Genomic DNA, 14225 nt, shown 5'->3' with positions numbered 1-14225 from the left:
ATGCAAAGATCATTGCCAAAGGGGCACTCATCTCTTAACTTGCTTCCTGTAGAAACCTTGTGTATATCCTGTCTGACCCAGAAGACTTATGTATCCTCATGTTTTTCAAAATTTCGAGCACATCCTTCTTCCCAACCTCAATATGTTTGAGCATATCTGCCCGTTTCACACTGTCCTCAGCAACATCAAGGTCCCTCTCACTGGTAAATACTGAAGCAAAGTATTCATTAAGGACCTCCCCTACCTCTTCTGACTCTGCACACAAGTTCCCTTCACTATGCCTGATCGGCCTTATTCTCACTCTGGCCATCCTCTTTTTCCTCACATAAACACAGAATGCCTTGCAGTTTTCCTTGATCCTACCCACCAAGGATTTTTCATACCCCCTTCTGGCTCTCCTAAGTCCATTCTTCAGTTCCTTCCTGGCTACCTTGCAGACCTCTAGAGCCCTGTCTGATCTTTGCTTCCTCAACCTTAAGTAAGCTTCCTTCTTCCTCTTGACGAGGTGTTCCACATGTCTTGTCATCCAAGGTTCCTTCACCTTACCATCTCTTCCTTGCCTCAGTGGGACAAACCTATCTAGTACCTGTAGCATCTGCTCCCTAAACAACCTCCACATTTTGGTATGCATTTCCCTGAGAACATCTGATCCCACTTTATGCTCTGCAGTTTTTGCCTAATAACATAGCAATTCCCCCTCCACCAATTAAATAATTTCCTACACCATTTGCTCCTATCCCTCTCCATGACTATAGCAAAGGTCAGGGAGTTACGATCACTATTGCTGAAATGCTCTCCTGTTGAGAGATCTGGCAGCTGGCCTGGTTCATTGCCAAGCACCAAATCCAATATGGCCTCCCCTCTAGTCGGCCTGTCCACATATTGGGTCAGAAATCCTCCCTGGATACACCTGACAAAAATCTGCTCCATCCATATCTTCACTTAAAATATTAAAATCAAATCCACATCTTATACAAGTAAAGTTGTGTTCTTGGGTTTAAAGACAACCTGTTTTGAAAACTCTTTGCCTTATCTCCATTTCTTGAAAATCCAAAGTCAGTTCAAAGCTCCCAAAAATCATTTAGTTTGATTAATTATTCTAATTAAACTAAATGAAACCACTGTGCGACTCCAAAACCTTTTCATTCCTATTTTTGGTATACGCGTTTGCTGATATGGTGAAAAATGGCACTTAATTTTCTAAAGATTAACACTTGATAAATAAAACAGAATTTTGCGGATTTTTGCAGTAAAAAGAATGCTATTTGTCATGGTCACCAGTTTCAATACCTTTGTTAAGCCCGTTGTTGAAAGGTAAAAGTTTGAATTTTTCCTTTTGAATATCAGCGCCAATGACGTTAGCATTTCTTCTCCCCATCCAAAGAATTTAGAAAAGCAGAAACTGGCAGCAGCAGAAGCCCAAAAGATAGGGCCATTGAAGTGGGCAGCACTCAATGGACTCTCAATGGCCAGGGTTCCAGTGCTCGAGGACAGCCAAGATGACTCTTCAAAAGTCCCAATGGACGAAAGGGTGAGCATATTTCAAGCAGTGAAAGAAATTGTACTGTTTAGAGGAATAATCTTCTTGTTTGCAACCTTCTTATGTTGCTCAATTCAACTTGTTTGTAAATTCATAGACTCGGAAGTGAACATGATCCACATGCTACTTCAGACAAAAGCAGAAATAGTAACATAAGTAGTTCACATTGATCATATAATGTTCGGAGGAATCATCCTGCTCTTCATTTGTTAAATATATCTTGGTTGTCTCTGATTTATAATCGAGATGAGGCGATAGCATACGTTGGAGATAATGCAAATGTAAAGTAAACTTAGGAACTTTTTCACAAGATCATCAGAGATTATGTTAAAATATGATGGAAGCGTTTAAAGCCATGAAACACTTATATAAGCACAGACCCAGTCATTTAACAGCCTTAGATACAAGACTTAATGAAAGAGATTTACGATATCTCTTATAGAGTGAGTCAAGAATGTAAAATTTACTTCCAGGGTTAGTCATGGAGGTAGAATCCAAGTAAACAACTGAAAGTTAAATCAGATAATGGAAAGGATGGTTATGGTAACTGGCACCATAGCTGACTTTGGGACTATTTCCTTGAATAGACAGTAAACTGTAATGTGGATCAGTTATGTAAAATACTTTGCATTGATGTTATAGTTTCTGTATATGTATTCTTTGTATATCTGTATGTCTTTACATGTAAATATTGCATAACATATTAAGTTGCAAAACAACAAGTTTTCCTTCCTGTTATAAATTATTTGATCTTTACTCTGCTCCTCCGTTACATAATGTGCTGTTTTAAATAAGATTGATAACTAGGAATGATCAAAAAGTTGTGATCTTTATCTACTTATAGCACAAGCTGATTCATAGTACTGGATTTGAATATTTGAAGACCATTCATGTTGTTATTTTTATTGAAGTTATCCCTTACTAGTTTTCTTTAACCAAGGCTTGTGTCCCCTGGCTGACCTATTGATACAACCATGTGGAGCTCATTTGATAAGTCCCACTTAATAAAATGTCTTAAGAATACTTTTTCTTTCTTTAATGGATCAGGCTGTCACTACCAAAGACAGTATGTGTTGCCCATCCCTAACTGCCTTTGAATGGAGTGCTTGCTATGCATTTCAGAGAGTGGTTAAGAGTGAACTACTTGGTATTGGTTTTGAGATGTATGTAGGCCAGACCAGGTAAAAATCGCCGATAACCTTAAGGACCTTAGTGAACCACTTGGGTTTTGGAACAATCAGTGTTAGCCATAGACAATTAAGGCAGTATTTTGGAATACACCGAATAGATTCAAGCCAACAATAAAGAAATATTTCTTGGGAAGAATCCAATATCTATGGTTCACTAAAAATGTTAAAAGTTATGCTGAATTTTAAGGAAAAAAGACATAATTGCACAAAGAAGGGTGGCAGGTCAGCAGACTGGGCGAGATGCAAAACACAGAAAAGAATGACTGAAAGATTAAACAGGAGGGAAATCGAAATAATTGGCTGTTGGTTTTCACTATACAAATGTAAGTAACATCTCGGAAATAGCTGTTAATCAAGAACTGGAAAGGAAGGAGGAACTCAAGAAAATTACAATTATCGAGGAAATAGTACTTATCAGGTTATTGGAACTAATTGCCAACAAGTCCCCAGGTCTGGATGTTTATATTCTAGGGTCTCAATTACTGTGGATAGTGTGATAATATTGTGTTAGTTTTAATTTTTCAGAATTGATTAGATTTGGAAAAGTTTCCATAATATGGAAAGTAGTTAACATAGCCCCTTTATTCAAAAATGAAGGAACACAGAAAGCAGGAAATGATATGCCAGTTTGCAGTCTCATCTCCTTTTGAGGAAGAAAGTTGCAAAAATTCACAATCTTCTGAGGAAAAAAAAGTCTCCTGGTCTCAGCCTTCAATAAGTGACCCTAATTTTTAACTTTTCCCACAAGAGGAAGCATCCTTCCCACAATCCCATATCCACCCTGTTGAGCCCATTCAGTATCTATTACGTTTCAATCAAGTCACCTCGTACTCATCTAAACTCCAATGAATCCAAGCCTAACCTGACCAGCCTTTCCTCAAAAGATGACTATCCATTCCAGGGATTAGTCTAGAATGCTCTCTCTGAACTGTCTCCAACGTATTTACATGCTTCCTTAAACAGGGAAGTGAATACTGTGCTCAGTACTCCAGATATTTTTTTCATTCATTTGTGGGACGTGGGCATTGATGGCTGGCCAGCATTTATTCCCTGTCTCTATTTTCCCTTGAGAAGGTGGTAGTCAGTCCATCTGCAGTCGGTTGACCCATAATGCCATCAGGGAAGGAATTCCAGGATTTTGACCCAACAACAGCAAAGGAACAGCAATATATTTCCAAGTCAGGATGGTGAGTGGCTTGCCACTCCCCTAGCCAAGCTGTTCCAGTACAGTTACAACGCTGGTATCCACGCAACAATGTGGAGAATTGCCCAAATCTGCCCTGTACACAAAAAGCAGGACAAATCCAACCCAGCCAATTACCGCCCCATCAGTCTACTCTCAACCTTCAGTAAAATGATAGAAAGCACCATCAACAGTGCTGTCAAGCAGCATCTCCTCAGCAAGTTTTTGAGCCCAAGTCTTCACTACTTCTTGCCAGAATGTTGTCAGGGCCAGTAGCCTTTGCAGTATCCAGTGTCACCAACCATTTCTTGATGAAATGAATTGAATTGGCTGAAGACTGGTATCTGTAATGCTGGGGACCACTGGAGGAGGCTGACATAGCTCATCCACTTGGCACTTCTGGATGAAGATTGCCATGAATGCTTCAGCCTTATATTTTGCACTGATGTGCTGGATTCTTCTATCACTGAGGATGGGGATATTTGTGGCGCCTCCTCCTCCAGTGAGTTGTTTAATTGTTCACCACCATTCATGATTGAACCAGGGTTGATCCCCTACTCGATAGTAATTGTTAAGTGGGTGATATGCCGGGCCGCAGATTGTGATGACTACAATTTCGCTGTTTTAATGGCCCACACTGCCTTATGGAGGATGGTATGTAGTAATCAGCAGGAGGTTTCCTTGCCTATGTTTAACCTGAAGCCATGAGATTTCACTGGATCTGGAGTCAATATTGAGGACTCCTACAGCAACACCCTACCACTGTGCCACCCCCTCTCCTGGTCTGTCCTGCCGATGGGACAGGACACATCCAGGGATGGTGACACTGGTGTTTGGGACATTGTCTGACAGGTATGATTCCATGAGAATGACTATGTCAGGCTGTTGCTTAACTAGTCTGTGAGACAACCGTCCCAACTTTGGCACTAACTCCTTGATGTCAGTGAGGAGGGTCGAAAGATCTGTTTCTGCCACTGTCTGTTCCAGTGCCTCAGTTGATGCCAAGTGATCCATCTGGTTTCATTTCTTTGAGACTGTAGCGATTAGTACAACTGAGTGGCTTGCTAGGCCATTTCAGACAGCAATTGAGAATCAACCACATTGCTGTGCATCTGGAGTCACAAGTAGGGCAGACCAGGTGCGGATGGCAGTTTTCCTTCCCTGAAGGACATTAGTGAACCAGATGGGTTTTTCCGACCATCGGCAATGATTTCATAGTGATCAGGAGATTCTTAATTCCGGACTTTCTTTAAAAACTATTGAATTCAAATTCCACCATCTGCCATGATGGGATTTGAACGTGGGTCCCTAGAACATTAGCTGGTTTCTGGATCAGTAGTCTAGCGATAATACCACTAGGCCATTGCCAATCCTATTTGTTCTCTCAACTGCCCTTTATAACTGAAGAATAACCTCCCAGTTTGGTATTCACTTTTTCTTGCAATAAACAACATTGTATTTACTTTCTAAACTACTTGCTGTGCCTACACACAAACCTTCTCTTTCTCATGTATTTGGCAGCCAGGTCCCTTTGCATTCTCAGAGCTCTGCAATCTCTTACCATTGCGATAATGTGTTAGTCTTTTTAGTTTGCTTGTTGAAATGGACGGTTACTTTTTGGCTTAGGGTGGAAACGCTCCCAATGTTGCAAACAAAATATTTTCCAGGTTGGTGCTTTTTTATCCCTGCCCCACTCTTCTGCCTTTTTATCTTTGTTTTGAATCCTTATGAAAACATTAGCAAATGAAAGCTCAGTCCAAAGGAGTATCTTGTAGCCTTGAACAAATTACATTTTCATTATTATTATCTTTTGGATAAGTGTTGGTATGAGAGACATGTCATTCCAAAGCCAACTCAAATAGTTCACAACATGTTTTACTTTTTATTCCTTTTTAGGCAGTATTTCTGATTGGTTACATCAGATTTCTGGGCTGCATAATGGCGTAGCTATTAATGAAAATAATTGCTGTGTCTTCTGTCCGTTCTCTGTTTGATCCGAAATATTAGTTTGAATGTAGGCTTGTCAAGACACCAAACAATTAAAAAGTGCATTTATTAGAGCCCATTATTCAAGGGAAACAGTTGTGTTAGCAAAAACTTCTGACCTGTTTCAGTCCCTGCTATTCCTTGTTTGCCTTCAAATGTGATGTGACAAAAGAGGGTGTGAGATAGTGATAGTTTCACGTAAAATGTTGTAAGACTTTCTTGGGTGCAAGGTGCTGTTGACCCATTATCTGTGATTATCTCCCCATTGGGAGTCAAGTGTTATGGAACGCACGTTGGAAACTAGAGCTCAGAAGACGGCCAGATGGCTCTGATCTTACTGAATAGTCAAACAGGCTCCAAGAAGATCTCCTGCTTTGCAGTCCTATGCGCCGATCTCCTTTCTCGCCTTCCATTTCCCAGCTTCACACATACTTGGAATGAATCTTGAGTAGCACCACCACGATCAAAAGTGGGAACTGACCCCTTGCTGGTAAGAATTTGAAAAAGCCTGGATTGTTTCAGCAAACTGGCACCCATGGAGCTAGTCCTGATGATTAGGTGGTGAAGGGTGTACGTGGCATGGTATACCTATGGTAACAACTTCCTGCTACAAGTTAAATGGCGACATGCACCTGAACAGCTCATTTGACCACCTGAATGGCAACTGTGCCTGCCACTAATAACATATCAAAATTATGCAAAGATGTTGAACTTCTCTCCCAGTGCCCCTCCAAACACATTACCAGCCTGTTATTATAGGACAAGTACACCTAAATGTGACCTACATCTCATCTTGTTATTTTACAGGACGTTATTTCGTGAAAGGTTCTAATAAGACAAACCTATCTGAGAATCTACCTGAGCATACACTTTTAGTTCAAATTATCCTGAATTTTAGCTTACCTAGGGATGTTAAGCCAAAGACACTTGCTGATTTGGAATACGAGCCCGATGATAATTTTTGTGTAGCAGTTTAACTGGGCTGCACTCATTCACTCCCTGAAAATGTGGATTGCGTTGATGGCCATACTGCGGTAAATTTCAGTTTGGCTCAAATCCACCAATTGGGTTAGTCAGATAGGACACTGGATGGAAATGGATTCCATCTTTCTCTCTCATCCTCCCTTCCATCAGAAACTGGGTCTGCTCTAATTAGCCTAATGTCCTCCTCCCAGTCTCTTGCAGCCCAATGGGGTCACTTATCAAAAGGTGACACCGTAATCTATTCAACAAATTCCTCAGAGAATTTCCAGGATAGATTTCAGTTGCATGCTAATGAGTTTTTATAATATGCCCTACAAGTCCCCAATGTGTTTCACAATTCATCTTCAAATTTCCAAGAGAAACTGAGTAATAAAAGAGTTTTGACACATTGTCTAGGGTTAAGGTTGTGAATATGGCTGCTGAAGCATACATTTTACTTGTGTAAATACAGAAATAGTGCTGGGGATTCTCTGAAGCGACCTCTTTACTCCTAAGCAATTGATCTCTGTTCAGAAAGGGTGATTGTTGAAGTGCCTGTCTCTGAAATTCCATGCATTTTCTGAATGAGTTCCACTTAAACTAGCTTTAAAATAGTGCCTTTTGCGTATAAACATCCCAAAGCTCTTTGGGAGGTGTAATTGAACAAAAATCAGGGATGAACCAAAGAAAGGGATATTGGTAAGAGTGATGAAAAGCTTAATTGAAAGGTGCAATTTTAAGGGAGTGCAGCCTTAAATAAGGAGACAGAGGTGGAGGGTCTGAGGGACAGAATTCCAGAGCAGGCTCCTAAATGGCAAATTGAGTCACTGCCATTTGAGGGCGAAGAACAGTTACTGGCAAATAGGTTAATCGGGAGTAATAGTTATGTATGACTTTTTATAAGATACAGGTTGCTGTATTTTTGGTTCAGCTGAGGTTTATGCAGAGTGGGAAACCTAACAGGAGAACATTGACATAGTTGAGACTGGGTGTGACAAGGCATGGTTGAGTGTTTGAACAGCAAATGAGCTGAGACAGGGATTAAGGCGATTGATGTTCATAAAATCTAATTGAGGAAGTGAAGGTTAACTCTATGTAGAAATCTTTCCTTACAAGGGAATGGAGTTTCATTGTTGGGAAGATCCCTATCGGTGGAAGAAATGTAGAATATTGAGGTGTAGTCCTAGAATAAATGTGGAAGTTTGGTTACTGCTAGCAACTTTGATATCAATATTGTACCAGTGATAACTTAGGAATGTCATGTCCCAGATCCATCTCTATGGTCGCAGAAGATAGACTAACATGGAATAGTTAACTCCTCAAGCTTGTCAATCATTTGACTTTCAACTATAGTCGGTTCAGAGTAGGTTTCTCTTCAACCTGGAAGACAGGGCTGTACTTATAATGCTCTAAGCACCTTTAGATTTCCTTAAACACAAATTACCATTGGAGAGAATATCAAAAGGCTTCTTCTAGCTTTGCCAGCCACTGTTTCCACATTATTTCTCTCAGTGCTGTTCAGGTCAAATTTTAATGTTTGTACTTGGAAGAAAATTGATGTAATTTGACCTTTTGAAGAATGGGCTTGGTGAGGCAGATTGCGGGAGGTGGGTGGTAGGTATGTTGGTTCGCCTAATTGGCTGTGTAGCTGGTTCGCCATGCAGAGCAGTTCCAAAAGAGTGGGTTCAATTCCTGCACCAGATGAGGTTACCATGAAAGACTCTTGTTCTCAATCTCTCTCCTCACCTGAGGTATGGTGATTCGGGTTAAATCTTAACCAGTCATCTCTCTCTCTCTCTCTCTAATGAGATAGAGTAGCCTAACGGTCTGGTAAGACTATGGTGACTTTACTTGAGGCATAGGTCTTCAGAGTTTAGATAGTTGCAATGAGAAGTGTATATTTGTGGAGTGAAATTCTGGCAATTTATTTATGGTGAAATGCTGACCAGTTCTGTGCTTAGACAAAGATTTGAGCTATGACATAACAATCTGTCAAAATGACTACCCGTTCATTCGTAGACATTAGTGTTTAACCATTAATCAGCATGACACAAATTTGGCTAAAGGAGCAATAAAGAATAAATGATAAGGACTGGCTCCATGAGCTTGCTTTCAACTTAGTAATTTGCTCAGAATGTGCTCAGAACTGCTAAAAGTGTGTGGTTCGTAGCCCATGGTCCCTTGTCATATGTTGTTTCATATCATTTTAGGTAAATTAATAAATCAATGTATTTAATCTTAAATTGAAGCCAGGTTATAGTCTGACAGGATTATTTAAAAACGCAAGCTTTCGAAGCTCAGCTTCTTCCTCGGGCATCATGTGAGAGAGAGGGTATAAGACAAAGAATTTACAAGCAGTAACAACTCTAAAACTGCCACCTCTTTTGAATCTTGAATCATTCAGGGAGGAGACTACTGATTGAAATGCAAAATCCAAGTCATTGTCCCAAGATAATTCAAGGCTTTTATCAATTTATACAGGAGGTGACAACACAGGGCAGACAATGCATTGTAGGTGTAAGGTCATGCTTAGAATCTGTCTGTTTTTGAAACTGGGGTCAGGTTTTACATTTTTTGAGCAAAACAAAATGTATCTGCAACTACACAACCATCTTGGATGAAATAATTCATGTATGAGTGTATGTGCATGTGAGAGGGTCTGCGTAATTGTGCGAGTGATTATGTGAGAAAGTGTGTGCGTGTGTGTCTGTGTGTGAGAGAGAAAGAGAGAGAGAGTGTGGGAGTATATAGTGTGGTGAGGTTGCCGGTAGTGCAACGTGAACCCAAGACCCTGAAGCCATCTTCATGGGTACAGCACTTGGCTAACGGCCTCTGCTCAATGATTTTTGCACTGTTGTGTATCTCAAAGTCCACCTTGGAGGATGCTTACCTGAAGATCGGAGGCTGAATGTCCTTGACCCCTGATGTGTTCCCCCACTGGGAGGGAACACCCCTGTCCTGTGATCGTTACATGGTGTCCATTCATCCATTGTCATAGCATCTGCATGGACTTACCAATGTACTATGCCTTGCAGCATCTTTTGCCTACATCCTATGAAATAGACAACATTGGCTAAGTCACATCAGTATCTGCTGTGTAAATGGTGAGTGGTGTTCCCACATGTGTTGATAGTGTCGGTGTCGATGATCTGGCATATCTTACAAAGGTTACCATGGCAGGGTTCTGTGGTGTCGTGGTCGATGTCATCCTGAACGCGCAGTAGCTTGCTGTGAACACTAGTCTATTTAAGGTTTGGCAGTTGTTTGAAGGTGAGAAGTGGAGGTGTGGGGAAGATCGTGGTGAGGTACTCATCATCATCAACAATGAGTTGGACGCTTCAGAGAACATGGCATAGTTCCTCCGCTCCAAGGAAGTACTGGATGACAAAGGGTACCCAATCGGTCATGTCATGCCTGTCTTCTGAGGAGGTCATTGCAGTTTCTTGCTTTGGCTTGATGGAACTGGTGATCAATGAGTTGAGCATTGTATTCTGTTGTTATGAGGGCCTTCTTCAAGACCTTCAGCTGCCTGGTGCTCTGTCCCTCATCAGAGCAGATCCTGTGTATGTGTAGGGCTTGTCCATAGGAGATGGCTTTTTTTAATATGTTTTGGGTGGAAGCTGGAGAAGTGCAGCATCGTGAGGCTATCCATAGGCCTGTGGTAGAGTGAGGTACTGAGGTGTCTGCCCTTGATGGCGATACATGTGTTCAAACATGGGACTGGTTCTAAAGAGTAGTCCATAGTAAGTCTAGTTGGATGAAACTTGTTGATATCAGTATGTAGTTGTTTCTGTGTTTGTTCGTCGTGAGACCAAAGGAAGAAAATGTCATCAGTGTATCTGGTGACGTGAAAGGAATCTGGATTTTGCATTTTAATCAGTTTCTCCTTCCTAACTGATTAAAGATTCAAAAGAGGGGCCAGTTTTAGCGTTGTTATCTTTCTGCTTATAAATTCTGTATCTTATACCGTCTCTGCCATATGACACCTGAGGAAGGAGCTGAGTTCCAAAAGCTTGCGTTTTCAAATAAACGACCATAACTTGATTTTTCACCTTGTCCAACCCATCCAACGCCATCATCTCCCCATTTTTAAAAAGAAGCCACATTGATGGTGAGTGTGTCTCCTTATTGCATTCAGTGGAGATTCATTGTGTATTAAAATGTATTGAAAGTATTTTTGATATGAAGTGTGACTTAAATAGTGTTCAGTTTATTTGTAATTGGGTGATAGAAGATGCTTGAATTGTTACCATATATTTATTGCCAACTAAGCATTGTTTAAGGAACAATTTAAAGCTATAAGTAATGTCACAAAACCCAAAGCAATCTTATTCTTTGCTTTGTGGATACTATCAAGCATATAGTGTGCACTTGTGTTACTGCATGGATATCTGACCACTTCTTGCATTATTCTTTGTATAAACATTCTACTGAACAATCCTGGTCTCTGTGGTGCCTTTAAGCTATTAGCTTTGACGGCAGTAATGTCATTACAAGTTTAAAAATAACTGGCTATTCGAACGTATTACACTGGTCGTTGCCTAAAAGAATAACAACAAAGAACAAACTTATCTTTAGTTTTGATTCTTGAAGTAAAAAGGAACAGATGTGAGAAGTGTTTTATATTTGCTTGATTAATCTATCAAAGCATGCCATTAAAGTACGATCTGGAGGGACTGGTGTGGAGAAGGTCAGAAGTCACACGACACCAGGTTATAGTCAGACAGGTTTATTTGAAATCACAAGCATTCGGAGCTGTATCCCTTCACCTGATGAAGGAGCAGACTGTAACCTGGTGTCACATGACTTCTGACATTAAAGTGTTAGTGTGACCAGCCGCGGTCAGTGAATGTCTGATATCCATAGGTTTCAATTAGTATGTGCAAGGCAGCTGGTTTTCAATTTTAAATAAATAAATTGATTGGAAAAACATCCTAGGTTAGTGGTATTATCCTTTGTCTGCAGGATCGAGACTCCCACATGGTGTGGTGCCTGCCTGATGCCAGAGTAAGGGATATCTCTGACTGGCTTGAAAGGATATTGGAGAGGGAGAGGGAGGATCCAGTTGTTATGGTCCACATCAGAACAAACAACATAGGCAAGACCAGGAAAGAGAATCTGTTCAGGGATTATCAGGAGCTAGGAACAAAGTTAAAGAGCAGGTCCTCAAGTCTTATAATCTCCGAATTACTGCCCAAGCCACATGCAAATTGGCGTAGGGACACAAGAATAAGGGAAGTAAACATGTGGCTAAAGGAGTGGTGCGGGAAAGACGGGTTCGTTTTCATCGGGCACTGTCATCAGTAGTGGAACAGGAGGGGCTTGTACCACAGGGACGGTCTCCACCTGAATCAAGCTGGGACCAATGTTCTAGTGAAAAGGGTAAATAGGCTGGTCAACAGGACTTCAAACTGGAAAGTCGGTGGGAAGGGAAGGGTAAAACATATCCCACTAGGATACAAAGCAGCAGGTTAATGTCTGTAGGATTCAACTGTGTGGAAAAATATGAAAGAAATGACAAGTGGTATTATCCTTTGTACGCAGGATCGAGAGGTCATTAAAGTCTCCGGCATAGACACAAAGTGTTTGGAAAAGGTTAGGAATCAAACTTCAAGCACACTGGATAAACAAGTGACAATAAGAAGGGGGATGGTTAATACAGGACTGAAGATGTTATATCTGAATGCACACAGTATAGGAAAGAAGGTAAATGAGCTTGTGGTGCAGATCAAAATTGGCAGGTATGACGAGGTGGAGACATGACTGCAAGGGGATCAGGATTGGGAACCAAATATCCAAGGAAATACATCTTATTGAAAAGATTGGCAGGTGGGCAGAGGGGGTAGGGTTGTCTTACTGGTGAAAAATGAAATTAATTCAATGGTAAGAAACAAAATTGGATCAAATGGTGTAGAATCTGTGTGGGTAGAGCTGAGGAACGGCAAAGGTAAAAAACCATAGTTGGAATTATGTACAGCTTCCAAAGAGCAGTCAGAAACTGGGGTGCAAGATACACCCGGTGATAGAAATGGTGTGTAAGAACGGCAAAGCTACCATGATCATGGGAGGTTTCAATATGCAGGTGGACTTGGAAAATCAGATTGGTCGTGGATTGCAAGAAAAGGAATTTGTGGAATGTCAACGAGATGGCTTTTTGGAGCAGCTTGTGGTGGAGCCCAATAGGGAACAGGCAATACTGGATTTAGTGTTGTGCAATGGGGTAGACTTGATAAGGGAGCTTAGGGTGAAGGAACCCTTATCAGGCAGTGATCATAATATGATTGAATTTACTCTGCAATTTGAGAGGAAGAAGATAGAATCAGAGATAATGGTATTACAGCTGAATAAAGGCAACTTCCAGAGGCATCCGGCTGGGCAGAATTGACTGGGAGAAGAACCTAGCAGGAAAGACAGCCAAGTCAGGAGTTTCTGAGCGTAATTCAAGAGACACAGCAAAAATTCACCCCTTGGAAAGAGAAGTATAGTACAGGAACAATGAGGCAACCATGGCTGACTAGGGATGTCAGGGATAGCATAAAAGCAAAAGAAAAAGCATATAATGTGGTGAAGGGCAGTGAGAAACGAGAGGATTGGGAAGCTTACAAAGACCAACAGAGGGTAACAAAAAAAAAATGAGGACGGAGAAGATTAAGTATGAGGGTAAGCTAGCCAGTAATGTAAAGGAGAACTGTAAGAGTTTTTTTAGATGTATAAAGGGCAAAAGAGAGGCAAAGGTGGACACTGGACCACTGGAAAATGACGCTGGAGAGATAGTAGTGGGGAATAAAGAAATGGCTGCATAATTACTTTGCATCAGTCTTTATAGTGGAAGACATGAGTAATGTCCCAAAAATTCAAGAGAGTCAGGGACAGAGCTGAGTATGGTGGACATCACAAGGAGAAGGTGCTAGAAAAACTGATTGGCCTGAAGGTTGGTAAATAATCAGGACCAGATGGCCTACACCTCAGAGTTCTTAAGGTGATAGCTGAAGAGATAGTGAAGGTGTTAGTGGTGATCTTTTAGGACTCACTAGAGTCAAGGAGGGTCCCAGAGGACTGGAAAATCATTAACGTAACACCCCTGTTTAAAAGGGAGTAAGGCAAAAGACTGAAAATTACATGCTGATTAGCCTAACCTTGGTCGTGGGTAAGATTTTAGAGTCTGTTGTGAAGGATGAGATTTCTGAATACTTGGAAGTGCACAGTAAAATAGGGCAAAGTCAGCAAGGCTTCATCAAAGGGAGGTCATGCCTGACAAATCTGTTAGAATTCTAGGAGGATAGTGAGAACATGGGTAAGTGTATCTGAGTCCACGAAAAGATCAGCCATGATCTCATTGAATGGCGGAGCAGGCTTGAAAGGC

At 41.0% G+C, this 14225-nt stretch overlaps 1 protein-coding gene across 5 annotated transcripts in view; it reads left to right on the top strand.

Annotated features, from left to right (window-relative positions):
• Positions 1 to 14225, top strand: part of LOC125454778 (tyrosine-protein phosphatase non-receptor type 14-like) — a 278893-nt gene that overhangs the window by 244658 nt on the left and 20010 nt on the right. For all 5 annotated transcript variants that reach the window (XM_059648575.1, XM_048535977.2, XM_059648573.1 and 2 more), the window contains one exon: positions 1385 to 1531. In XM_059648575.1, coding sequence (XP_059504558.1) covers positions 1385 to 1531 — 147 coding nt within the window. The remainder of the gene's footprint in view (positions 1 to 1384; positions 1532 to 14225) is intronic.

The sequence above is a fragment of the Stegostoma tigrinum genome, chromosome 9, assembly GCF_030684315.1.
Source record: "Stegostoma tigrinum isolate sSteTig4 chromosome 9, sSteTig4.hap1, whole genome shotgun sequence".
Classification (NCBI taxonomy): domain Eukaryota; kingdom Metazoa; phylum Chordata; class Chondrichthyes; order Orectolobiformes; family Stegostomatidae; genus Stegostoma; species Stegostoma tigrinum.
The sequence above is the reverse complement of the archived record's forward strand: the minus strand, read 5'-3'. Positions and strand labels throughout refer to the sequence as shown.